Source organism: Crassostrea angulata, chromosome 5, assembly GCF_025612915.1.
Source record: "Crassostrea angulata isolate pt1a10 chromosome 5, ASM2561291v2, whole genome shotgun sequence".
Classification (NCBI taxonomy): Eukaryota; Metazoa; Mollusca; class Bivalvia; order Ostreida; family Ostreidae; genus Magallana; species Magallana angulata.
The window spans coordinates 1,788,794-1,816,028 of NC_069115.1; the positions used below are offsets into that span (position 1 = coordinate 1,788,794).

Genomic DNA, 27,235 nt, shown 5'->3' on the forward strand with positions numbered 1-27,235 from the left:
ATAACGTGAATTCTACAGTGAACCGTACGCGCATAATTTTCGCGCATGTAACATTTTTTAATGTTACCCGTTGCCAAGTGCGTTGCTAACGCTGAGGGTAATATTATATAAATAGTGCCTGTTTGGGAGGGTAACAGTTGAAATTGACACCCCGAGAAAATCATTGTCAACCGACGCGAAGCGGAGGTTGACAATGGTTTTCGAGGGGTGTCAATTTCAACTGTTATCCTCCCAAACAGGCACTATTTATTTTGTTATACTGAATGTCTTTTTTAAAATTTTTAAGAAAATTTTACTGCTTTTATATAGGAATAACGTGAATTCTACAGCGAACCGTACGCGCATAATTTTCGCGCATGTAATATTTTTTAATGTTACCCGTTGCCAAGTGCGTTGCTAACGCTGAGGGTAATAGTAAATATTATTAACTGCGTCTTAACCAATCAGATTTCAGTATTTAACATGAAAGTATAACAATAAATATTATTAACTGCGTCTTAACCAATCAGATTTCAGTATTTAACATGAAAGTATAACAATTAAAACTTATTTCAAGTTCAAGCCATCGTAGGATTAAATATGGCGTCATTTGAAGTTATGGGCTATATAGTACAAAATCGATACAGTGTGTTATCACAGGCAAAAACCCTAGAAAATGTAAATATACACAAATATATGTACCCCTCTGTTCGCTGGTCCTTAACCTAGTGGTATGTTTTCTAAAAGACGTTATCTAAAACAGAGATATTTCAGCTTTGAAATAAAAAAGAAACGTGTACTTTTTTCCTTTGTTTATGAGTCAATATTTACACAGTCATTATTACACGGTAACATAACAGTAACAATTACTACAATACATCCACGGTAGACAAACACCATTTTGTCTGCGTCAACAATAACCATGACGTCATCATGTCATTATGTCCGCAGTCAAACCTTAAATATCATGAGTAACAGATCAGAACCTCAGAGGACAAAGAGGACAAATTCAATCCACTGGGAGTTAGCCCAATGTTTAATCATAAATAAATTTCATTTCACATCCATGTTATAATGCAAATGCCATAAAAAATTGATAGCTGGTTTTACAAGTGTTGGAGATGTTGAACACAAGTTCAATATACAATGCACTGCCATCTTGTAGTCAAACAACAACTTATCAAAAAAACCAAAATAAGCTATTTGGTAATTTGTGTAACAGTGTAAAATAGTGCTGTATTTTTTTTCCTGACAAAACAAATAAATACGGTACTTACTTTCCATTAGACATACATCAGAAAATTAGAGGGTTAATCGTTTTAGTTTCTTATACTTGGATAAAACATGTCTATATTTAAATATCTAAACCCTGTCTATAAAAGTTCATTTTATATAAATAATCAGTTGTTTACCATCCAAATCTATAATCATGTCTTTCCGTTCAATTTTCCATCATACAGACTTCAATAAATGAGAATGATGCACATGTATAATAACCTCATTTCTGATGAGCAGAGATTTGAAAAAAATAATTCCTTCTGAATTGCAAACATTCATAAATAAAATCTAGCAGTGTATGAAAAATCAAAATGGTGTCTATCTCCAAAATCCCCTTGAGAAACAGTCACAACTAGGAGTCCGATGAAATCTAACACAGACTGGTCACTCCTTGATTTGTTCAGCAATTATGTCGTCCACTCCACGCAGAAGACTGATAGGCGTTCATGCCATTGGAGGAAGTCCTGCTTTCTCTCGACATTTCTGTATCAAGGCTCTTAAGAAGAATTGTTTCCTAGATAACTCTCGTACTTGCTGCAAAACAAAGGACATTTTTTCTTCTTCAAAATGCAAGTTTAAAAGTAATGTATGATTTTTCTGCTATCTATCTATCAAGTTGATTGATTACGAGTTTTCAAAGGTTCCATCAAATTAGATCAATGTGATCAATATATTAGACAGATTAAGCTTAACAATATCAAAGAATAAAATATAATATTATTTTGATAGTCATAAAAATATTTTGAATTTGAAAAATATTCAAATGATACCTAATAATACATGTTTACATGTACTGTAAATATAGAATATTCTTTTGTATTGATGAGAATGAAACAAAGAGTATCAGGGTTAATAAGATTTTTAAATTTGGGAAGAAATAAAAGAGGATAGCAAGATATCCCAAGCTCTTTTTGTTTTATAAAAAATAACCAGAATGCTATATTTACATTCAGTGTATATTTCCCCTTATGTTTGAATTGGAAATCTGCGACATTCAATTTTTTATGAAATTAATACGGTACACTTTGCTAATTCATGCGCCATGATCACAAATATATACATACATCTACTCCTAAATAAATAAGATTTTTCTGCACAAAGTTTCTGGTACTATATTTTTTTTGTATATAGTTAATACCATGTTAATATGGCTGTTCCATGTATGTTTCATATCCCTGACTAAGAGCGTAAAACTTTATAACTTTAAAACTTTAATTTGTATAGCTTTATAGAGACGATAACAATATTTCATAGAAATACACATCAGTATGAAAATAAAAATTTAAGCATTGAATGCTTATTTTTGGATTTTGTCAGTCCTATGACACACCAAGTGGTGCAGACAAATTATCACACTGCGCTAACGTGCGGTATTCAATTTGTCTGCACAGCTTGGTGTTTCATAGGACCGACGACAACCAAAAGTAGTCATTCAATGCTTAAATGAACACCCTGTCTTTGGTGTTATGGCTGCTACTGACCTTGAGGAAGACGTCAAGGTCAATGACATCCTTACGGAGTGCCTCGCCCAGATAGTAGATAGCGTCCTCTATAGCCTGCTCCTCGGCGAAGGAGTTCAGTAGTCTAGAAATAGAACATTTGTTCAACATAAACTCACAGTAATAACAAACCACAGTCTGTACTATCGATATCTGTTTGGTGACTGGTCATTGTCACTGTCTGAGTGCATGGTGGATAAGTGGTAGCCACTGATTGGAAGTATGGTAGTCAGGGAGTGACTTCTTACAGACTTATCTTTTTAGTAACTATTCACTATCTGTACCATTATTAAGGTGAGGTTTGAGGTTACAGGGAGATAACTTAGATTTCATTGTGACTGACATACATCAACTATACTCTCTAATAGTGGTGGCAATTCACTGAATGTACCACAGTTAAGTAGTGACTACCTAAATACTGACTTACTGTTTAAAAGTTGAATATAAGTGTATAATAACTCTCTGTGCAGTTGTTAAATGGTAACTTCTAACTGTCAAAGCAGTAAATAAGTGGCGTTATAGTGGTAAGTGGTGATTTACTATCTATGCAGGGGTTAAATGGTAACTACTCAACACCTGTACACTGGTTTAGTGTTTGCTACATGTACTTGCTGTCTGTAAAGTGGATATATGGTATGTGCTGTGGGTGGTGGTGATTTACTCTCTGTATAGTGGATATATGCTATGTGATGTGGGTGGTGGTGATTTACTCTCTGTATAGTGGTTATATGCTATGTGCTGTGGGTGGTGGTGATTTACTCTCTGTATAGTGGTTATATGCTATGTGCTGTGGGTGGTGGTGATTTACTCTCTGTATAGTGGTTATATGGTATGTGATGTGGGTGGTGGTGATTTACTCTCTGTATCGTGGTTATATGCTATGTGCTGTGGGTGGTGGTGAATTACTCTCTGTATAGTGGTTATATGCTATGTGCTGTGGGTGGTGGTGATTTACTCTCTGTATAGTGGTTATATGGTATGTGATGTGGGTGGTGGTGATTTACTCTCTGTATAGTGGTTATATGGTATGTGATGTGGGTGGTGGTGATTTACTCTCTGTATAGTGGTTATATGCTATGTGCTGTGGGTGGTGGTGATTTACTCTCTGTATAGTGGTTATATGGCGTGTGCTGTGGGTGTTGGTGATTTACTCTCTGTATAGTGGTTATATGGTATGTGCTGTGGTTGGTGGTGATTTACTCTATGCATAGTGGTTATATGGTATGTGCTGTGGGTGTTGGTGATTTACTCTCTGTATAGAGGATATATGGTATGTGCTGTGGGTGGTGGTGATTTCATTCTGTATAGTGGTTATATGGTATGTGCTGTGGGTGGTGGTGATTTCCTCTCTGTATAGTGGTTATATTGTGTGTGCTGTGGGAGGTGGTGATTTACTCTCTGTATAGTGGATATATGGTATGTGCTGTGGGTGGTGGTGATTTACTCTCTGTATAGTGGTTATATGGCGTGTGCTGTGGGTGGTGGTGATTTACTCTCTGTATAGTGGATATATGGTATGTGCTGTGGGTGGTGGTGATTTGATTCTGTATAGTGAATATATGGTATGTGCTGTGGGTGGTGGTGATTTCATTCTGTATAGTGGTTATATGGTATGTGCTGTGGGAGGTGGTGATTTACTCTCTGTATAGTGGTTATATGGCGTGTGCTGTGGGTGGTGGTGATTTCATTCTGTATAGTGGTTATATGGTATGTGCTGTGGGAGGTGGTGATTTACTCTCTGTATAGTGGTTATATGGTATGTGCTGTGGGAGGTGGTGATTTACTCTCTGTATAGTGGTTATATGGTATGTGCTGTGGGTGGTGGTGATTTACTCTCTGTATAGTGGTTATATGGCGTGTGCTGTGGGTGGTGGTGATTTACTCTCTGTATAGTGGTTATATGGTATGTGATGTGGGTGGTGGTGATTTACTCTCTGTATAGTGGTTATATGGTATGTGCTGTGGGAGGTGGTGATTTACTCTCTATATAGTGGTTATATGGTATGTGCTGTGGGTGGTGGTGATTTCATTCTGTATAGTGGTTATATGGTATGTGCTGTGGGTGGTGGTGATTTACTCTCTGTATAGTGGTTATATTGTGTGTGCTGTGGGAGGTGGTGATTTACTCTCTGTATAGTGGTTATATGGTATGTGCTGTGGGAGGTGGTGATTTACTCTCTGTATAGTGGCTATATGGCGTGTGCTGTGGGTGGTGGTGATTTCATTCTGTATAGTGGTTATATGGTATGTGCTGTGGGAGGTGGTGATTTACTCTCTGTATAGTGGTTATATGGTATGTGCTGTGGGTGGTGGTGATTTACTCTCTGTATAGTGGTTATATGCTATGTGCTGTGGGAGGTGGTGATTTACTCTCTGTATAGTGGTTATATGGTATGTGCTGTGGGTGGTGGTGATTTCCTCTCTGTATAGTGGTTATATTGTGTGTGCTGTGGGAGGTGGTGATTTACTCTCTGTATAGTGGTTATATTGTGTGTGCTGTGGGTGGTGGTGATTTCATTCTGTATAGTGGTTATATGGTATGTGCTGTGGGTGTTGGTGATTTACTCTCTGTATAGTGGTTATATTGTGTGTGCTGTGGGAGGTGGTGATTTACTCTCTGTATAGTGGTTATATGGCGTGTGCTGTGGGTGGTGGTGATTTCATTCTGTATAGTGGTTATATGGTATGTGCTGTGGGAGGTGGTGATTTACTCTCTGTATAGTGGTTATATGGTATGTGCTGTGGGAGGTGGTGATTTACTCTCTGTATAGTGGTTATATGGTATGTGCTGTGGGTGGTGGTGATTTACTCTCTGTATAGTGGTTATATGGCGTGTGCTGTGGGTGGTGGTGATTTACTCTCTGTATAGTGGTTATATGGTATGTGATGTGGGTGGTGGTGATTTACTCTCTGTATAGTGGTTATATGCTATGTGCTGTGGGAGGTGGTGATTTACTCTCTGTATAGTGGTTATATGGTATGTGCTGTGGGTGGTGGTGATTTCATTCTGTATAGTGGTTATATGGTATGTGCTGTGGGTGGTGGTGATTTACTCTCTGTATAGTGGTTATATTGTGTGTGCTGTGGGAGGTGGTGATTTACTCTCTGTATAGTGGTTATATGGTATGTGCTCTGGGTGTTGGTGATTTACTCTCTGTATAGTGGATATATGGTATGTGCTGTGGGTAATGGTGATTTACTCTCTGTTTAATGCTTGAGTTTGGAGTTGAGTCCATGTACTCACTGTCTGTACAGTGGGGTAGTTGTCACAACGGCCTCATCTATGTCCAGTTTGTCTTGGTTGTCAAGCTTCTGTAAGACTTCCTTCACCTCCTGATCTTTGTCTTGTAAGAGTTTGATGTTGTTTTCTATCTCCACCTTCAAAGAGATGAACTTTCATCACTTAAGAAATAAACAGCAATTTTAAAAGTTCACCAGGATATGATGTTGGTTGGTCACGTGATCATATCCTGTGAAGCCCGAAGAGATTTCTAACATTGAATCTTTAGTCTTTAACTATACATTAAAAATGGAAAAATAAAGTTTGAAAATATTAAGCTCAAATTGTATCCAAGTCCAAGGTAAAAGATAAATTAAATCAGAATTTTTATGAAATGAAAATTTACAGCCATCTCCTATCATCAAAAGCTCAGCTATTGATTCTACATTTTTAAAGTTATCTTCGCTTCTAAATAACTCTTAAATCACAAAAAAATTATGTCCTGCAAAAATTATTCCAGGATTACTTAAGTTAAAGATTCTGGCCATCTACTTTGTCAGATTAGAGTTACCTTTTCATTTTCCAGCTCTTTGACCATGACCTCCAGCTTCTCTTTGCCCTTGACAAGGTCAGCCTGTGTTTTGTGTAGAACGTTCATCTCTGCCTGTTTCACAATAATCACAAGATTATAGACAAATAGCAACATTTTATCTAGTAAATATTCTTTCTGTTGTTCGAACCCTTACCCTGTTTATATCACATCTTTAATGTCAATAAGGTAAATATAAAATCCTCTGCAGTGGGACATTGATCATGATCAATCAAAATTTTATCTTAAAATTTTTTTTTTTATAGTGACTGTTACTAATAAGGAAGGATAAAAAGATAATTATTAGGTAGTCAAAAAACACAAAATCTTTTATCTCAAGGGTCCCTTAAATGACTTGCATAAACTAACAACAGTTGAATTGATAGTGTCTGCATGTTGATACCTGTGCTTGTTCAAACATTTCTCGAAGCCTCCTTTTCATTTTGTCTTCGACGGCCGAGAGCAGGGACATCCGGAGATGTTCCTCTGTCACTGTGCTGGTACTCCCAGGCTGAGCACTAGATGTCACTGTAAAATATATCAACCAATCATAATAGAGAAACTCACTGTAAAAAAATATCGACCAATCAATTAACAGAAATTCACTGTTCACTGATATGAAAATGTATTAATAGACTCTTACTTTGACCTACCTGTGTTAGTTCCTGGAGTGGTGTATTGTGGGTAGGGAAGGTTTGATCCTCCTCCATATTGGTTGGTACTAGTGGGGTACTGTAGGGGGTAATTCTGGGTGGGGTAGCCAGGATACCCTGAAGACGCTGGCCCAGGATATCCGGAGAACCCTGACCCCCCGTATGGAGTACTGCTGCTGGGGTACTGGGAATATCCTGGGGGCTGATTCATACTGTCAGGCATGGGCATGGGGAAACTGCTCCCTGGGGATGAAAGAAACAAACACAGTCTTAATATAAACACAGAAAAACAACAGAGTGCATAAAAGAATCTCATATCTAAACAGAATGCATTGAGAATGTACATTGAATTGAATTTGTCAAAATACTGAAGACAAAAAAATTAATAAATCATTGATTCGGAGCTAATGTATTTGTAATTTGTACAACTGTGCAGTCCAAACAACATAATTAGAGTCATCTTAATAAGACTCTGGGGTGTGTTATACAGAAGAATGTATGACAACCTTTTCAGTCTCATGAAATAATCCCACATGAACAGGCCTATGTCACATGGCTGTTTGACACATTGAGTGCCTCGACCCAAAGTTCAAGTTTTTTGTTAAAATGGCTCCAAACACAAAGATTTTGCTACAAACAGTAAATGTGGATCTCAGTAACAAAAACAATGAAGAAAACAATATCATTTAATATTTATTCGTTTGATGAGATATCGGCGCTTCTGATTGGTTGAAAAATTTCTTTGATACCTGCATCAATAAAATTTTCGCCGGATCTACTTTTCTCAACTGCTCTGATCTAACACTATTTATAGAACGGGAATTTCCAAGATAAACACTGTCAACAAAATGTAAAGTTGTGTCTGTTTTATTGTCAGCAAACAAAATGCAAACTTGTGAATATAAAAACTTGAAAGTTTAACCTTCAAAAATAAACAAAACACTTTGCTTGATTCACGAAATAGAAAATTAAGCGTCTTCTCACGATTTCGTCTGCTTGAGATCAATCAACATTTACAGCGAGGCTAGCTGTTCCTTTTATGGATTTCAATATTATAACGAACATATAGGCATATAAACTTTCACGGTAACACTGCTGTTCAAATTTGGTAACGATAATTTTTAAATTTACACACGTAGATGATCGGTCATCAAACAAGAGGCCCATGGGCCACATCGCTCACCTGAGGAACAATAGGTATGATAAAATCAGCTTAATGGAGTCATAATACAAACTGTCTGGACAATGTACAATAATACATGTAGATCCTGTATGAATAAAATCCATTTTCCCCTGGATATTCTTATGTTTATAATCATTAGTCCCCTTTCTGACGGGATGATTTTATAGTCATATCATATGTTGAGTATTGCAGTTCTCAAAAAGATCCTTAACAATAGTTTATATATTAGAATTGTCCTGGGGCCAAAGTCTTAATAATTATAAAGAATCATCTGGCTGATTAGTTTCTGAGAAAATTTTTAAAGATTTACCCTATATATTCCTTTGTTAAACTTTGACCCCCCATTGTGGCCCCGCCCTACCCCTGAGGATCATGATTTTCACAACCTTGAATCTACACAACCTGAGGATGCTTTCACACAAGTTTCAGCTTTCCTGGCTGATTAGTTTTTGAGAAGAAGATTTTTAAATATTTACTCTGTTTATTCCTATGTAAAACATCGACCTCCCATTGTGACCCAAACCTATCCCCAGGGGTCGTGAATTTTACAAATTTGAATCTACACTACTTGAGGATGCTTCCACACAAGTTCCAGCTTTCCTGGCTAATTAGTTTCTGAGAAGAAGATTTTTAAAGATTTACTCTATATAATAATATGTTAAACTTCGATCCCCCATTGTGGCCCCAACCTACCCCCAGGGGTTATTATTTTCACAACTTTGAATCTACACTACCTGAGGATGCTTCCACACAAGTTTCAGCTTTGCCGCCTGATTAGTTTCTGAGAAGAAGATTTTTAAAGATTTACTCTATATATTCATATGTTAAACTTCGATCCCCCATTGTGGCCCCACCCTATCCCCGGGGGTCATGATTTTCACAACTTTGAATTTATACTACCTGAGGATGCATCCACACAAGTGTCAGCAATCCTGGCTGATTTGTTTCTGAGAAGCAGATTTTTAAAGATATACTGTATATATTCCTATGTAAAACTTCGATCTCCCATTGTGGCCCCACCCTACCCCAGGGGGTCATGATTTTCATAACTATGAATCTACACTACCTGAGGATGCATCCACACAAGTGTCAGCTTTCCTGGCTGATTAGTTTTTGAGAAGAAGATTTTTAAATATTTACTCTGTTTATTCCTATGTAAAACATCGACCTCCCATTGTGACCCAAACCTATCCCCAGGGGTCGTGAATTTTACAAATTTGAATCTACACTACTTGAGGATGCTTCCACACAAGTTCCAGCTTTCCTGGCTAATTAGTTTCTGAGAAGAAGATTTTTAAAGATTTACTATATATAATAATATGTTAAACTTCGATCCCCCAATGTGGCCCCAACCTACCCCCAGGGGTTATTATTTTCACAACTTTGAATCTACACTACCTGAGGATGCTTCCACACAAGTTTCAGCTTTGCCGCCTGATAAGTTTCTGAGAAGAAGATTTTTAAAGATTTACTCTATATATTCATATGTTAAACTTCGATCCCCCATTGTGGCCCCACCCTACCCCCGGGGGTCATGATTTTCACAACTTTGAATTTATACTACCTGAGGATGCATCCACACAAGTGTCAGCAATCCTGGCTGATTTGTTTCTGAGAAGCAGATTTTTAAAGATATACTGTATATATTCCTATGTAAAACTTCGATCTCCCATTGTGGCCCCACCCTACTCCAGGGGGTCATGATTTTCATAACTATGAATCTACACTACCTGAGGATGCATCCACACAAGTGTCAGCTTTCCTGGCTGATTAGTTTCTGAGAAGAAGATTTTTAAAGATATACTGTATATATTCCTATGTAAAACTTCGACCCCCCCCCCCCCCCATTGTGGCCCCACCCTCAGGTGAGCTAAAAAGATTAAGTTTACAATACAATAAGAAGAACAGACTTTGAACATTTTCTTAATAAATATTGACAAATTTTTTACTTTTTTAATCTTTAGTTTTTAAGATCTGTATACAAACATAGAATTGTGAGCAAATCTTTGTATCTTGCTTATAATTCGAAGCTTAACACTCAAATATGGTTAGTAAATAGAAATTGTAAACAATTAAACACAAGAAACATGCACTATAACAAATAAAGAACACAATTTATTTTTTCGAAATGAATCATATATATATATATATATACATGTATATACCTACATATTTCCGTCAGCGATATCAAACTCTATTTAAACTGAATAAACTCGAGAAAATGTCGAGCATCTCAACAAAATCTATTGCATTAATCTACCATTACGCAAAAGAAAATGCCGAATTACCGATAGAAGGAATTGTATTTCAGTACCCCTACATCAGATTTTGCTTAATTTGCGCAGGTAAACAGTTAACTGTTTGATTTACCGAAGTATCTGTTTGAATTGATACGTAAAAATCACGAAATACCTGTAGACGATAGTTTCCAGGTTTAAAAGCGTAAATAATGAAAACGAAACGAAAATCCGAACAAGCTAACACCAACACCCTTGTTTGATCCTTGTTGGAACAATTAGAAAATTAATTAATAAACAATAAAAACAGAGGGAAATGCACTTTAGTACGTTGTTAATGCATCAGATTTTATCATTTTCGCAGGTAAACATTTACCGAAGTCTATGTTCCAAATACAAGGCGATTGTTTCCCAAGTTAAAAAGCAAAATGAAACGAAAAAATGAAAACAAGCTAAAACCAACATCACAAGTGAAAATGACAACGCGTTGAAATATTTAACCATAATTTACTTCACAATAATCGGTACCAATGTTATTTCCATGTTTCATAGATCATATTCGCACGTGAACTGTTGCACAACAAACTGCCAGCTTCAAACAAAGAACCTCGTTTTCGAGATGCGGTAGACTGGCGATGCCTGTCACAAGACCAGTCTATCGCAATGAATTGCCAGTCTACGATATATGGAATAACGAGCCATTCTTTATAAGTATTTTCGCAATTATCTCAAATTTGGAACAGAAATCGCCTATAATTTTTGCAATTTATATTTTCCTTTCCCTAAGGATGATTTATGCTAAATTACGTTAAGATTAACTCGGTAGTTCTTGAGAAGAAGATTTTTAAAAATGCACCCCCCTTTTTCTACAGTTTCAAAGTTTTCTCCGCTTTGAATACAGATTGGACTTTTATTTCTGCAATTTATATTCGCCCTCCCATAAGGATGCTTTGTGCCAAATTTGGTTGAAATTGGATAAGCGGTTTTAGAGAAGAAGTTCAAAATGTAAAAAGTTTACAGACGGACAGACGGACAGACGGACAGACAGACGGACAGACGGACGGACAGACGGACGACGGACAAAATGTGATCAGAATAGCTCACTTGAGCTTTCAGCTCAGGTGAGCTAAAAAAGCGTAGTAAAGAATAGGTATGAGTAATGCAGTAGTTACCACAAAGTTTACAAAAGTCGCTTATACATACTATTCTTTGTCGACATATCAGCTATTTTCGTCCACGATCGCTTTTCCTTGGATGGTTATGTCCAGTTGCATATTCCAGCGATCTCACATGAAAACTAGGCCTAGTTTTTAATTGATACGAGTTTTTCTGCACAGTGAATGATATCACAAGCTATCGCATGTATTTTCCTTTCGTTTTCAATTCAGCCGGTTCAGACTTTAACTCACTATTTGTGTTTAATCCATTAAATTCAGCCCAGTAGCTCTGCATCAGCTGAAGGCGAATCCACTTTGAATATTGTTGCTGTTGTTGTTTTGTATTCATACGCGCCGCTTCATTTACATTATTTACATTTTTGATCGATGACACTTCACATTTCTTAATTTGAAAATGTTTTATTAAATGATAAGAAATGAAGATAATAATTTTTCTATTGATCGACGTATCAAAGAAAAAATTGACCGGAAAACTTTTTCATCAATGCGCGTAGCGCATTGATGAAAAAGTTTTCCGGTCAATTGTTTCTTTGATACGTCGATCAATAGAAAAATTATAATCTTCATTTCTTAAATCTATGCATTACATTAACCTGTGTTCCTTGTGGATTTGTACAAAGTTCTGAGGGATAGTAAATACTTTTTCTTCTCCTGTGTTTGGTGTAAATTATCTCGACACGGAAATGTTTGGAGGTCATTAGGTATATAAACTTAGTCAGAAATCATTCACAGAATGATTCATTGAAAATCACATGACATTTATTGACCACTAACCTTGCATCGGGTAGGGGGCCTGACCAGGATACTGGCTGGCCCCGGGGTAGGGGGGTCGGGACTGGGCCATCTGAGATTGCCTAGAGAACACTGGGGGTTCCTCTCCAAACACAATAACCAGAATCTGTATCAGTCCCAACAGATCCGACTGGGGCTGAAACGTAACATCCAGAGTAAGAATGGAAAAAGGAAGTATCAATTTATGATGTAGCTATTCAAAACTTGAAAATGCTGATTTTAATTAAAGTGAACCTAATTCTTATTTTTATATTTAAAAAAAAAAGTAATTAATGGCACATCATGTTTAATAAACAGTATTTGTATTGAGAATTTAATGTAATTCCTAGCCTGTTTATTCAAAATTTCTCTCTCTCCCTCCCCCCCCCTCTCTCTCTCTCTCTCTCTCTCTCTCTCTCTCTCTCTCTCTCTCTCTCTCTGACTTACATATCGCCAGTCACGTAGGTATGGTAGGTCTACCTTCCCGTTGGTGTCCACATTTCTCCCCGGCTTGATCTGCATTGCACTGGTTGGTTTGACAAACACCATGGGAGGGTTATAGGGGTGGGTGTCCAGGATCCAGATACCGATGGGAATGTTGTAAATACTACCTGAATAACAGGATTTCAAAGCACCCAATGTAGTTTTCAGTTTTGTGATGCGTGGAAATACAATGCATACAATAAGGTGATTTAATCCAATTTTTGGCCAACAAAGCATATGAAAGATTACAAGATATGTAAAAAGTCCTAAATGAACAATAAATTGATTGTTATACATAATTATATATTCAGTTATCACTATTCTAGAGACAAATTTATATATTTACTTGACAGTGTACGTTCAACAGATATGATATTACCTTCACATGCAACAGGTAAGCAGTATGATTTTACCTTCACATGCGACAGGTAAGCAGTATGATTTCTATTGATAGACTACCTCTTTATATACATAAAAAGTTACCTCAGTCTGATATCATATGGATTTTTTAAACAGTTTAACCTTAAAAAGTTGCAGCTAATTGCTATTGTTACTTTTAAGTTAATAACAAAACCAGGTAAAGATACCTTTATATCAAAACATGTATCAGTAGGTATGTTGGAGAGGATAAGTTACCTCTAAATATGACAGGTTATTGTTACCTTCATCAGTGACTGCTATTGTTACCTTTCTAACAAAGCAGTTACAGTAACCTTGTGCTAGGTAAAGTTACCTTTAACAAGAAAACAGGTAAAGTTACCTTTAACAAGAAAACAGGTAAAGTTACCTTTAACAAGAAAACAGGTAAAGTTACCTTTATATGTGACAGGTATGGTGCCATCCAAGTTCAGGAGTTCTTTTCTGTTGCCATCATTAAATACTGGAAAATCCAAAGGTCAGTCTTAATAATTAGCTATGTCAGACAAAAAGAGTGCTAATAAGAACATAAATCAAGAGGTAATAATTACTTACATGAATTTTGTCAAGAGTTAATAATTACTTACTAAACGAGTCATGGCTCGGCCGTAAATCTTTGAATTGGGTCATAGCATTTGTCACATCTCTCCTAGCAATGTCTGCGTACTTGTACTGTGCAGGAGAAAAGAGGGTGAATGACTTAACTAGCTGTCCATTTAATGATAACCAGTCAAAGTAAAATCTTAATCAGGCTGAATGATAACGAATATTAATTATGGAGAGGATACAAGATCTCTTTGTATCATATTTTGCTTCATTATTTACTATTTATAAATAATGTGTGATTCAAGCAATATTTGTGGCATACTCACTACAATGAAATGATCATATTGGTAAGAACAATATATCTTATCTAAGAATATCATAATGACTGTGGTATTACCGTAAGAATAAGAAAAGTCTAAAATGGAATGGTACTGTCATTCAGACAGGTTTGACTCCCACATCTGTGTTTTTATTGTTTTAATTTCTTAATTTCTTTTTATTACGATGTCAATAAAGAAATCAAGATTTTTCCTTATATCACTCATACCTCACTCATAGGTAAGACATTTTTTTTTTTTCTTTCATTGTGAGCAGTCAGAGAACCTGCGATAAAGTGGTAACAGGTCGTTTCGGCCTTTTCCTCTTTCGGCCCTAGATACGTTCGGCCCTCGTGAGTTTCGGACCTTCGTCTCTTCGACCTTATATACCTAGTCGTTTTGGCCTGATATAATAACTTAGTGTAATTTTCATAAATGTGTTTGTTAATATTATTTTTTTTTTAATGGAGTCATCCCCCCATTATCGACATCAAAGTTTCCGTCAATTAAGATTATTTTCTCATATCAACCAACGTAAAAAAAAATAATGAAGAGATTATAATATGACAAAAGAAAGTCTACATCGACACATTTATTTTGAATATTTTGAACATTAGTTACTTTTCAATTGAGTCAAATGCTTGTTTCTTTAAACACCGATTGACGGACTATACTCATGAATTAGGTAAAGAGGTGTGAAACCCCCCTTTTTTAAAATCTCTATTACTACTACTGTTACTAACAGTACATAACAGTGATCCTTGACTGCTTCAAACCACCTTCAAAAAATTTCACAAAATTGTTCGATAATCTCATGGGACCCCAAATTGTTTATAATATATAAAACATCCCAAAAAACGCAATATCTCTATAATAAAAGATATAATAAAACATAGGCCAAAACGACTAAGGGCGAAACTACAAAGGGGCGTAACTACTAGGGTCCGAACATATCTAGGGCCAAACGAGGGAAAGGCCTAAACCACTATAGTCTGTCCAAAGTTATTGCTTCCATCAACATGATAAATTTTTGATGATTTTTAATAAAAATACACATATCTGTGATAGAAATACAATTGAAATCGATGAAAGGGAATATATCCAAAATATCTTCATTGAACAATTATCCCTTTTCACTCATAAAATTTCACAGGAATGAAAATTTTCTTATGGAGATTTATAATGGGAAATGTTTACATCTTTTCTCCATTCGGGATACACTCGGATTACAACGCACAACTTTTTAACGTTATCATCCGGGCTTATTAATGGCTGATGCAATGCAAAATCTCCGTAGATTTTCAATTTTAGGATGTGTATTGAAACCTGAAGCGGTAGAGGGGGCGTTTCAAAACAGATAATCTGGACATTTTTCATATTAGTGGATGAATGAAGATTGAGCACAAAGGTATTTATTATTATTGAAATATCAAGCAAAAAGTGGTGGAAGCAAAAACTCGGGACAGAGTATAGAAATCGATAAAGTACATGTAGATATATAATTGATTTGAGATATAAACCCTTCATTTGATACAGCACATACTGAATACACAGTTGAATGAATTTAAGACAAAGAATAAAAATGTGATCAAGATCTGCCTGAATTTACAAATACTTTCTGGTTATCTTTAATTTGCCAAATATCATTAAAATCAATCATATATCCCAGACAACATGTAACTTTACAGCATATGAACTACCTAGCTATCTGAAAGAATCGTCTCATAGACATATAACGATAAAATAACAATTTGACATATTTTCGCTAACAGGGAAGTGCATGACTTCTTTTAATTTCTTTTTGGTATTGCTCAACTGACAGGTTATGTCAATAGGAAGAGAAACGAAACACTTTACATACCTTACTCAAAGCCTGCTTCAAAACTTGATCTGCCCCGGCCATTATGCGGTGACTTACTCTTCTTACTGATTAACAAGTTCTCATTTTTCGGTGATCGATGTCTCAGACTCTGTTGTAAACTGTGCGATTTTGTTTAAAATAACTCATTTAGTCATTGTCATCCACAGAATGAAAAATTGACGTATCCTCTCTGTCGACAAAAAGCTTTAAACCATTTCCTATATTAATGTATACACAAACCTTCACAAGATTATGCATAAAATATTCAATGCGGACAAAAACGGATAACAACAACACCCCCCCCCCCCTTCCCCGTTTGTGAAACACAAGATATATTGTGTTATTTACAGCTCAAGAGCAACGTGACCTTAATTGTTTTACAGTTATTTTATAAACTACCATTTCTATATTTTAAGTACGTTTTTGCTTTTAAATTAAGCTCATCTCATTCTTTAAACACATCAAAAAAATCCCCATGTATAGACCACAATATAAATATGTGTGTGGTCTATACATGGGGATATATATATATATATATATATATATATATATATATATATAAAATTGTCATTTCCACCAGAGACATAAAAAACATGTTATTTATGTCTCTGTTTCCACTGTTAATCTCCTATATTTCCTTAAAACTTAGTAATAATATCATTTCCACAATTTTGAAAGAATATGCTTTGCTATTGCTAACACTGAATGTATGATGTGAACATCTTATAAACGCTTAAGCACATTATTAACATGGCATGCAGGGATCTAAAAAAAATTCAGGGGGTGGGGGGTTACGAGATAGTGGTGTATGAAACATATATTTTGATAATTTTACTATGTGAATTTAATAAATTTTAATTTTCCAGGGGAGCTGAGTGTCTCAAGCAAGGTCAAATATGCACCAGCTGTACGTAATTCATTGACACTTGTGCTAATGAATAACACATGCAATATTAACTAAAATTAATGTGCACTTTGAATTCATGAACATTTTTACGGAAATGTCAAAGAAATATATGGGTGTCAAACTTCAAATTGAATCAAATGTGTTAGATTTATTGCTCCTGGTTTTTCTCCAAAATATTCAGCATGCCCTAAATAAATATTAAGTATATATATTTTTAGTAAGTCTTGTGTTTTACAGTGATTGTAGCACATAAAAAATAAGCCTAAAGCATGCTCTTTGCCACAACTGTGCAGGTTTGCAATTTTGGCTCCTTGGATATACCCTTGTTCTAAATAAAGTAAAATATAGCAAGCAAATATGATTTATAACATAACGTTTTTCAAACATGAATCATTTTATTTTAAGTATATTGTACATGTACTTAATTCAGTCTGTAGAAACTAAATGCATTTAAAATATACATGAATATGCATCACAGTCTTATACATTAAAAAACAAGAACAACATGCATGTCTGAGATAAAAATTGAAACAATACAAAATGAAACATCCACTCATTGTGCATATTTGAACTAGCTAGCTCTAGTCCTTTGTAGAAATTTACAGTAACAGACATCATACAACACCAATTCCAGATCCTGGGAAAAAATCTCTTCCTTCAATTAAATTTGAACGCATTCCTTTCTCTTTTGAACAGATCTATATGCCATACAAATATAAATCAATTCACAAATTAATAGTTGTATCCATGGTAACCAAAGTGGATGTCTGTTGTCATGATTTCCCCATTCTGAACCTCTGTCTCCCAGTCCCTACCCCTCCACGGCGATGACCTTTATCTGACCTTTGACTTCCTGTTGATTCAGAGCTTTTACTTTCACTTTCCTTTTGAGTGTTGTCTACAACAAGATATTCCAGAATACATTAACTGCATCATTTTTTTCTTTATTGAAATGTTGATGACAATCCGGGATTGCAGTACAATGATTCAATACATACCACCAAATAAATCTAAGGGGGGCTCCAAAAGAGCTGACCGGTCATTACTGTGAATAAATCTGAAATATACATGCATATACACATTTCAGGATTTTTGTATTAGAGATCAATATTTAAATAACTGGTTCACCATAATTAGTATATAGAATATTGTGACATAATTGTGAATACTATGATGGCATAGTTCAACTGTTCTTCTCTAATATCTATTTACTGCCCTGCATGCATGCCTTAATCCCAGGATTTCCACATTTGCCTAGCTGCAGGTCTGTACCTCTAGAGCTATGGGAAAATTGGGGTTGACTAAAATATTGTTGCTCTAATTTTTACTTGCCTTAGACTTTCTCTTAAACATACATTTCACTTTTTTAACTGACATTGAAAAGTAAAGTATGATAAATTCACATGCAGACTGAGAGTCACCATTTTTAAATGTACACAAACATATACACTACTTCACATTACAGATCTGGTGATATAGTCAGTTTAAGACAATCTAAATGAGTAAATAAAGTGGCTTTTTATGTTTAAGAAATTTCTTGGTTTGATTATTTGTATTCAATAAATACATTAGGAAATAAGGTGTATAAGCCCAAAACTCGTGTATTTTTTTGGTAACGGTAAATTGCAAGTTTTTTGTTTAGAAGGAACTAAAGCTCTATGGCATGTCAACCAGAAATTTTCCCATAGAGCATACAGATCTGCAGCTAGCATTTATCTGCAGCAAAGGAAGTTTTGTGTTTTGATAATATACTTGTTAGGTACATGCATGTCGTTAAAAGCAAACTCTATGTTTGATAAGCTTACTTACTTGTAAGCGTAGCTCCCAAGAAGTGCGAGTCCTGAAAACACAGCCACTAGTAAAATCTGTAGAATTAGACTCTGTCAAAAAGAAAGAGAAATAGTGTTAGAATAAACAGTACATTCAGGAATATTCCAAACATTTACAGCAGCACTGGGGTATATACAGTGTATACAGTATGCGCCTATTTATGTAACTTGAGGATAACAGTACAGTTTTTCCCTCAGTGTTCAGATATAAATGTCGGTTAGAGATTAGTCAGTGACATTTGATAGGTTTCTCTCTGTTGTCAGATGTCTATGTCAGTAAAGGATCAGACAGTGATATGGTGTTTTTTCTGTGGTAAGAGGTCTATATAAGTGAAGGATCAGTCAGTGACACAGTGTCTCTCGTACTCTGTGGGCAGATGTGTATGTCAGTAAAGGATCGGTTAGTGACATGGTGTCTCTCTCTGTGGACAAATGTCAATGTCAGTAAACAATCAGTCAGTGACACAGTCTCTCTCTCTCTCTCTCTCTCTCTCTCTGTGGACAAATGTCAATGTCAGTAAAGGATCAGTCAGTGGCATGGTGTCTCTCTCTGTGGGCAGATGGTAATGTCAGTAAAGGATCAGTCAGTGACATAGTGTCTCTCTCTGTGGCCTGATGTCTATGTCAGTAAAGGATCAGTTAGTGACATGGTGTCTCTCTCTGTGGGCAGATGGTTATGTCAGTAAAGGATCAGTCAGTGACATAGTGTCTCTCTCTGTGGCCTGATGTCTATGTCAGTAAAGGATCAGTTAGTGACATAGTGTCTCTCTCTGTGGCCTGATGTCTATGTCAGTAAAGGATCTGTCAGTGACATGGTGTCTCTCTCTGTGGGCAGTTGGTTATGTCAGTAAAGGATCAGTCAGTGACATGGTGTCTCTCTCTGTGGTCAGATGTCTATGTCAGTAAAGGATCAGTTAGTGACATGGTGTCTCTCTCTGTGGTCATATATCTATGTCAGTAAAGGATCAGTCAGTGAAATAGTGTGTATCTCTCTGTGGTCAGATATCTATGTCAGTAAAGGATCAGTCAGAGCCATAGTGTATTTCTCTTTTTGTGGACAAATGTCTATGTCAGTAAACGTTCAGTCAGTGACACAGTGTCTCTCTTTCTCTCTTTGGACAAATATCAATGTCAGTAAAGGATCAGTCAGTGACATAGTGTATCTCTCTCTCTGTGGACAAATGTCTTTGTCAGTAAACAATCAGTCAGTGACACAGTCTCTCTCTCTCTCTCTCTCTCTCTCTCTGTGGACAAATGTCAATGTCAGTAAAGGATCAGTCAGTGGCATGGTGTCTCTCTCTGTGGGCAGATGTTTATGTCAGTAAAGGATCAGTCAGTGACATAGTGTCTCTCTCTGTGGGCAGATGGTTATGTCAGTAAAGGATCAGTCAGTGACATGGTGTCTCTCTCTGTGGCCTGATGTCTATGTCAGTAAAGAATCAGTCAGTGACATGGTGTCTCTCTCTGTGGGCAGATGGTTATGTCAGTAAAGGATCAGTCAGTGACATAGTGTCTCTCTCTGTGGGCAGATGGTTATGTCAGTAAAGGATCAGTCAGTGACATAGTGTCTCTCTCTGTGGCCTGATGTCTATGTCAGTAAAGGATCAGCCAGTGACATGGTGTCTCTCTCTGTGGGCAGATGGTAATGTCAGTAAAGGATCAGTCAGTGACATAGTGTCCCTCTCTGTGGACAAATGTCAATGTCAGTAAAGGATCAGTCAGTGACATAGTGTCTCTCTCTGTGGCCTGATGTCTATGTCAGTAAAGGATCAGTCAGTGACATGGTGTTTCTCTCTCTGTGGGCAGATGGTTATGTCAGTAAAGGATCAGTCAGTGACATAGTGTTTCTCTCTGTGGCCTGATGTCTATGTCAGTAAAGGATCAGTCAGTGACATAGTGTCTCTCTCTAATGTTGTCAGATGTCTTTGTCTCAGTAAAGGATCAGTCAAAAATATAGTGTTTTTTTTTTTCTGGTCAAATGTCTTTATTTCTCTGTGGTCAGACATGTATGTCATAAAGTTCAGTCAGTGACATAGTGATTTTGATTGTTGCTGCTTACCTGTACGGCAGGCTTCTGAGGTATGAACTGGTCACACACCACAACAAGGAGACCCAATAATAGCCCGGCCCCTCCCCACACCCAGGGACGCCTCGCATCCTCTGTCAACACAGAAATATAAAAGACGTAAAACTTACATTTACTTTTAAGGCCAAAGAAAAGAAATTTTAGTTTCTCTGGAACTGTCACATCAGCAAGGTTAATTGCTGTTGTATAGATCAGTATAGAGAAGATTAACTAATTTCTTCAATTTAAAGTTGAAAAGAGAAATTCTGGTTATTTTTATGAGCAAATAGTAATATAAAATTAAAACAAAATGCTTTGTATCATGTTTTGAACAATTTGGCCTAAGAAACTAAAGATTTTTTTTATTGGCAATACCTGGAAAGGTTTCTCAGCATCTAGACGACATGTGTTAGTTGATTTACATACAAACAGACTTAAGTATAACATGCCTTAATCAGACTATGTCGGTAAAAATCCATGCTGCAGCAATGGTTACTGTTCAGTTTTAACAGTATTCAGTTTTATGAAAAGTCAACTCACAAGTCATATAGTCAACCATTGACAATCTATTTTGCTATTTGTAATTATTCAATCTATTCTATAAACTGGCATCATTATCAACATACCATTAATATGACTTATAATTTAAGGCTTGCTAAATGCATTTAAAACATCTGAACCTAGCCAACAAACTTTTTGAAACATTTCAATTGATATTTGAATTTACTTAATTTTTTACTGTGTAGTACATGACACCTCACATAACTAACCTTTCCTGGCCTTTGTCATCTCTTTTCTTGTTTTGCTAATGGCCTCGGCCAAGTCTTTATCACTTGGTTCAATTTTAAATGCTTGCTTGAAAAAAAATAAAATAAGTAAAAATTAAGAACTTTCGATAAAACTTATGCAAATTAATTCTTAGTACATAACATCTGATGTTAGACTAACAGTAGTTGCTTATTTTATGCACGAAGAATATTTTCTCTCTTTCTCTCTCTCTCTTTCTCTAGGGATAGGGGGTTGCGCTGTATGTATCATAACCATTAAAATTAGTACCTTTGGCATACTTATTGTACATTAAGGACGTTGTTAACTCAGGGTTTGAGTTCTCAAATCTGGATTGTTAAAAAGTTCAATTTCATGAGTAAAATTTGTTTTAAATACAAAAAAGTATTTATGAAATGAATTATCATTAATATAACAATCGATATTTTTACTAAAATATGGAATTCGGCTCTGACAAAGTTTGACTTTTAGCAAAACGGAGGAAATTCGAACTAAATTTTTCAGATTTTGTTTTCCACTGAAATATTTTTGGTAGTACTATGATATTTAAAGTTAAGATTTTATTTGTTAGTCAACATAATTTTGCATATTTTCTGTTGGTTTTATCTTGCTTTTTCGTTTAGATAATCGTATGGCACACACTACATAAATATTGAAAAATGCTTAAAAATGATAAAAGACACCATATCTCAAAATTTTGATCATTGACCGCATATGAATTTTATACCAGCAGAGAAAGGTCAATATACTTAGTTTAATACTTCAAATGTTTTAGCATTATCATCATTCAGTTTTTTGTTATATTGAATCAAAAATGGGTAGTAATTTGAAAACTGATAGAGGAAATTCGGACTAGAATATCTATAAATATTGTGAATGAAAACTTAATGCTTTGTATCTATTTAATGTCACTACCATTCATAAACTGTATTTCATTTGTTAAAGAGTTAAGCAATTTGTATTATTTTCACAATTAAAAAATCTGAATCATAGTTAAAAAATTTTATGGATTTTTCTCGAATTTCCCAAAAATATTCAATGGTCATTAACTCAAAAAGTAGGTCATTGATCTACTTTTTTGAAAGTGAAGAATAACACTACCATGTAAGGTCTATAACACACAATAGTTGGTTTTTCATTATCATCAGTGGAATTTTTTTTCATTCTGAGTAAACGTCATCCTTAATACTCTCTCAAAAATTCTTTGACATAAGTTGATACCTAAATAACACTAGGTTGACAATGATGCAAGGTATGTGTAATTCTTGCTGCGTTCGCCAGAACGTTAGCACCGTAAAACATAGAGAAATTAGATGAATAGATACAAACTCAAAAAAGTAAACCACATGTCTTTTTTCATTTTAAATGGCTTTTCTTTAATCTTGGATTGCATTAATTGACACTCCAAAAACATACAAAGCTCACTATGCTTACCTCATAAGACAACAAAGCTGTTTCATGATTTCCAACTGCAAAATGCACTTCTCCTTTCCTAAAATAACCCTGGAATTAAATATCAAAGTAAAAAGCATTCATATTACAAGAAAAAAGTCTAAGTCCAAATGTTAGATCATCCTTCGAATGAAGGTCAGGTATTCTGATAACGAGCTATTTAGACTCTGTCCCAAGACATCCTGGATTCACATTTCATTTAATTGCTTGATAATTAAGAAATGAACGCAATGTCTACCCAAGTTATACTCGTATAACCTGGGTTGGGGCAATTTACGCTCCCCATTATAAATCTCCGTAAGGTATCTGTTTTTGTTCCTATGAATTTTTGTGATTTAAAGATGATAATGTGTCAATGAAATTATCTTGGAAATTATCCCTTTCAACTATTTCAATTGCACTGCTTTCACAGGTATGTGTATTTTTATCAAAAATCGTCCAAATGTGCTGCATAAATATCTTGGGACAGACTATAGGCTGATATCCATGGTCGAGTTATAGAGCTCTCAACGACTATTACACAGTAGGTGGTTTATCGTTAATAGGGAAAAAATAGTTATCACAACCTTATGTTCCAATCTAATTAGAATTAGATCCTTCACGCTCTCGTATTTGATATGTCCTCACAGCGACATATCAAATACGAGAGCGTGAAGGATCTAATTTTAATTAGAATGCCTTATGCTCAGGATAAAAAATGTGACACAGAGCTGCAACTACCTTGGCCCAGTAAGGCTGTAACTTGATGGTCTCCTTGGCGTCCTCTAGTGCATAATAAAACTGCTGGAGTTTCAAAAACGCAAGGGATCTGTTGCTGTACAGCACGTGGTTTTTCCCGTCCTTTTGAATGGCATGCGTGTAATGGATGACAGCCTCAGCAAAATTTTTACGACGAACACAATCATTGCCTTGGTTCTTTAGTGACTCAACCTAATCCCATTATGAAAATAGCATGTATTTCGGGTATGTAAGATTAACGGTGGATATCTGGTTTGTTAACATAGTTAAATACTTTTAATCTTAAATCAATTTTATAAAAAATATTCTGACCAAGTTCTGCACTTATTCACTGATTTTCATCGAAAATGATTGTAAATCATTAGTAAATAACTAAATTACGTATATGTACCTCTTCTGCTGTCATCCTGAAGTTCTACTTTCATTTTTAACGAAGTGAAAATTCCGAACCCGATCGAATGTTCAGATTTTGTGCATTCAACTAATTTTTCTTTAATGTGTGGTAGATCGGGATTTCGTTTCTATTTATTATTATTCGTATTCCGATCCCGATGTGATTTATTCTATTACTTTGGTAACGCCCACTTTAAACGATAGCCAATAACGTTAATGACAGTTGTCTATTGTTCTGTCCCATATAAAAAGTCGTGTAAGTCATTATTTGACGAAGGAGACGGCTGGTTTCGCTAGCTACTTTTCTCCTGAAGCAGAGAGGGGGAAGGAGACGGCTGGTTTCTCTAGCTACTTTTCTCCTGAAGCAGAGAGGGGGAGGGAGACAGCTGGTTTCGTCTCGTCTGTCTATTTAAGGTCCCTGTTAAAGTTAGGTTTTAGGGTTGTGGGATTTTAAGTATTTGCTATTGACTTGTGTTCTTATTTTGTTATAATAAATTTATAAAGGGTTGTTAATCTTGGTTTTCATTTACTTTGAGTTTTGGTTTATTATATCTGGTTTATCTATATCGAGAGTAAAGTCGTTTTCATACCTTATCTATAATTTAGTAAAGTTTAATTCTTAATGCAGAGGTCAAATTCAGTCTCAAAACAAAAATAAACACAACGCGAAGTACTGATAAAAACCTATACGGCACTGACCTGCTACATTATTTGGTGAACCGTGACCAGGATAGGGTTTGTACTACAATGGTCAGTGGCACGAGCTACTCACTTTGAGAGCCCTATTCAGTGATTCGGACTTGGCTGAATTCTTTTGTTGTCAGTTTCTATTGTATTGTGTTTTTTGGATTTCTTTAGCTGACGCGTTTCTTTGTAATTGATTTGTGGGTTTGAGAATTCATGTTGTTCGTGAGTTGAAATATTCAGTAGATTATTTTTGTACTTGAATTTTTACGCTGCATTTTTTCATCATGCAGTTATGTTTAGAGATGATAGAGAATTTTTGCGTGAGAGAAATTATTCCCCAGCACATATTCAGACCGGGAATGGTGTCCCTTATGAAAGTTTGAATAAGTCTAACGAAGTTAGAGTAAATACTATTGATAGACGGATAGAAGAGTTATCAGCAAATTGTGATGTTTTAGAGAAAGAGCTTAAAACGAAGTATTTAAAAAATGGTTTTGCTTTTGAAAATGTTTGTCAGAAGGCTAAAGAGAATCAAACGCACGTGCAATCTGACAGTTATTTGACACAGTCACGTCGTTCAAAGTATAGAAAAGAAATTAAGTCGCCAACATTTGATGGTAGTTTTGATATTCATGAATTTTTCATTCAGTTTGAACAGGTTGCTAAGTGGAATGGGTGGAGTAAGATAGAATGTGCAAGTCAGCTTATTATGAGTTTACGGGGATCTGCAAGACATGTGTTATCCGAAATTCCATTGACAAAGGCTGACAATTATGGTGATTTAAAAAATATTTGCAAGAGTTATTTCAATCCCGGAGAAAGTGTGAAAGCTTACCAAGTTGAGTTTAAAACAGCGCGTAGACAAAATGGGGAAACAGTTGAAGATTTTGGTTATGCTTTGAAAAGGTTAGCCTTAAAATCTTATCCACATATACCCTATAAATACTTAGAACCTCATATTGTTGACCAGTTTATCTTTGGTTTAGGGGATATTGATTTGCAAAAGCATGTTCAGTTTAAACATCCCTCCACAATTGAGAAAGCGATAGGTTTAGCAATAGAATATGAGAGTTTCGTAAGTAATTTTGTCGCAAACCAAATGCCTGTTTCAGTTCACACAAGTGACAGCGATTTTATTAATTTAAAAGCATTTATTAAAGAAGAAATTCAGAGAGCGTTTTGTGAACATTTTGTTGATGAAGTTGAGTCTTTACAGAATTCAAACACGTCTGTTTGCAGAAACTTTTCCCATAAAATTATCAGTAAATCGTGCCATCTGGTTGGTCATTGTTCTGAAAATTCAAGCTCTTTAGAAACAACTCTTACTCTCGAAAAACCTTCAGGGACTAATGCCATGGTCGGGTCATTAGTATCAGGCCGTTCAAACCTTACCGATCACAGTCGACCATTCGAGGTAGAGCTAGAGTCGCAGAACCAAACAGAAACTGGTAAAACGCCGGGTAAAGTTCAATGTTTTGAAGAAAATGCATGTTTTGGTGAAGTTATTACAGCACACGATGTGCCTGTCGACTCAAAGTCCAATTCTACATGTAATTCTGTAACAGATGAATCCGAGTGTTCTAACACCGAGTTTCAGACCGATTTTGATACAGTTGCACCTTTGGTTAAAATTTATGAAAAGAGAGAGAACGAGCACATGGCTAATTCTATCCTGAAATGGAAGCTCGATGGAAGAACTGTTCCCCCTGGTAAAGTTTATTCTTGTCTGAGCGGTGAAATCCCCTTACAGTTGTCGTTAGTGGGTACTACTTCTATGTACCAGCCCGTCGACCCAGTATTGTACCCTTACTGCCGACCTGAGCATCCGAAGGGAATTGGCTAAATGTGTTTTGATATAACAATGTCAGTTGAAAGTTAGAGCGGTGTAGCATTTGCGTGTTCTTTGATTTGTTTATTTTTGGCTTATAAACTAAATTAGATTTTTTTGTAAAATTTGATAGGTTATTAAACACGCGTAAATCTAGAAGGTTAGTCTAACAGTAACTACCCTCTGTCGATCTTGTTGACAAAACTGGGATAGTATGCCTGTTAATAACCCGTGTAAACATAATACTTTTATGTACTGTAAAGTTCCGTGTTCTGTGTGATGATTTGATATATGGATTCCGTTATGATATTTATGACATGTTTATTAATAATTCTTTTG

At 35.7% G+C, this 27,235-nt stretch overlaps 2 protein-coding genes across 2 annotated transcripts; both read right to left on the minus strand.

Annotated features, from left to right (window-relative positions):
- Window positions 1–776: 776 nt before the first annotated feature.
- LOC128184648 (tumor susceptibility gene 101 protein-like) lies at window positions 777–16,417 on the minus strand. The gene is made up of 11 exons (XM_052854211.1): window positions 16,212–16,417; window positions 14,075–14,159; window positions 13,885–13,950; window positions 13,035–13,198; window positions 12,591–12,744; window positions 7,219–7,461; window positions 6,969–7,093; window positions 6,548–6,640; window positions 6,001–6,134; window positions 2,739–2,841; window positions 777–1,791 (listed from the first exon to the last, which is right to left on the minus strand). Exons 1-11 carry the CDS (start codon window positions 16,251–16,253, stop codon window positions 1,702–1,704), a joined length of 1,299 nt encoding a protein of 432 aa, XP_052710171.1. The 5' UTR covers window positions 16,254–16,417; the 3' UTR covers window positions 777–1,701.
- Window positions 16,418–17,493: 1,076 nt separating this feature from the next.
- On the minus strand, window positions 17,494–24,486 carry LOC128186333 (stress-induced-phosphoprotein 1-like). Its single transcript, XM_052856133.1, has 8 exons — window positions 24,380–24,486; window positions 23,971–24,180; window positions 23,233–23,301; window positions 21,783–21,867; window positions 21,007–21,107; window positions 18,928–18,998; window positions 18,117–18,175; window positions 17,494–18,016 (listed from the first exon to the last, which is right to left on the minus strand). Exons 1-8 carry the CDS (start codon window positions 24,392–24,394, stop codon window positions 17,892–17,894), a joined length of 735 nt encoding a protein of 244 aa, XP_052712093.1. The 5' UTR covers window positions 24,395–24,486; the 3' UTR covers window positions 17,494–17,891.
- Between the last annotated feature and the right edge of the window lie 2,749 nt (window positions 24,487–27,235).

Excerpts from the sequence above, each read along its gene's own strand:
- LOC128184648 (XM_052854211.1), bottom strand. The coding sequence starts at position 16,253 with ATGGCCGGGGCAGATCAAGTTTTGAAGCAGGCTTTGAGTAAG. Across the intron at positions 6,641-6,968 it reads AAATGTTTGAACAAGCACAG|GCAGAGATGAACGTTCTACA; the intron begins GTATCAACATGC and ends ATTGTGAAACAG. Across the intron at positions 1,792-2,738 it reads ACCTTGACGTCTTCCTCAAG|CAAGTACGAGAGTTATCTAG; the intron begins GTCAGTAGCAGC and ends TTTGTTTTGCAG.
- LOC128186333 (XM_052856133.1), bottom strand. Across the intron at positions 21,868-23,232 it reads CAGCTTTGTTGTCTTATGAG|CAAGCATTTAAAATTGAACC; the intron begins GTAAGCATAGTG and ends TTTTTTTTCAAG. Across the intron at positions 21,108-21,782 it reads GATGACAAAGGCCAGGAAAG|AGGATGCGAGGCGTCCCTGG; the intron begins GTTAGTTATGTG and ends CTGTGTTGACAG.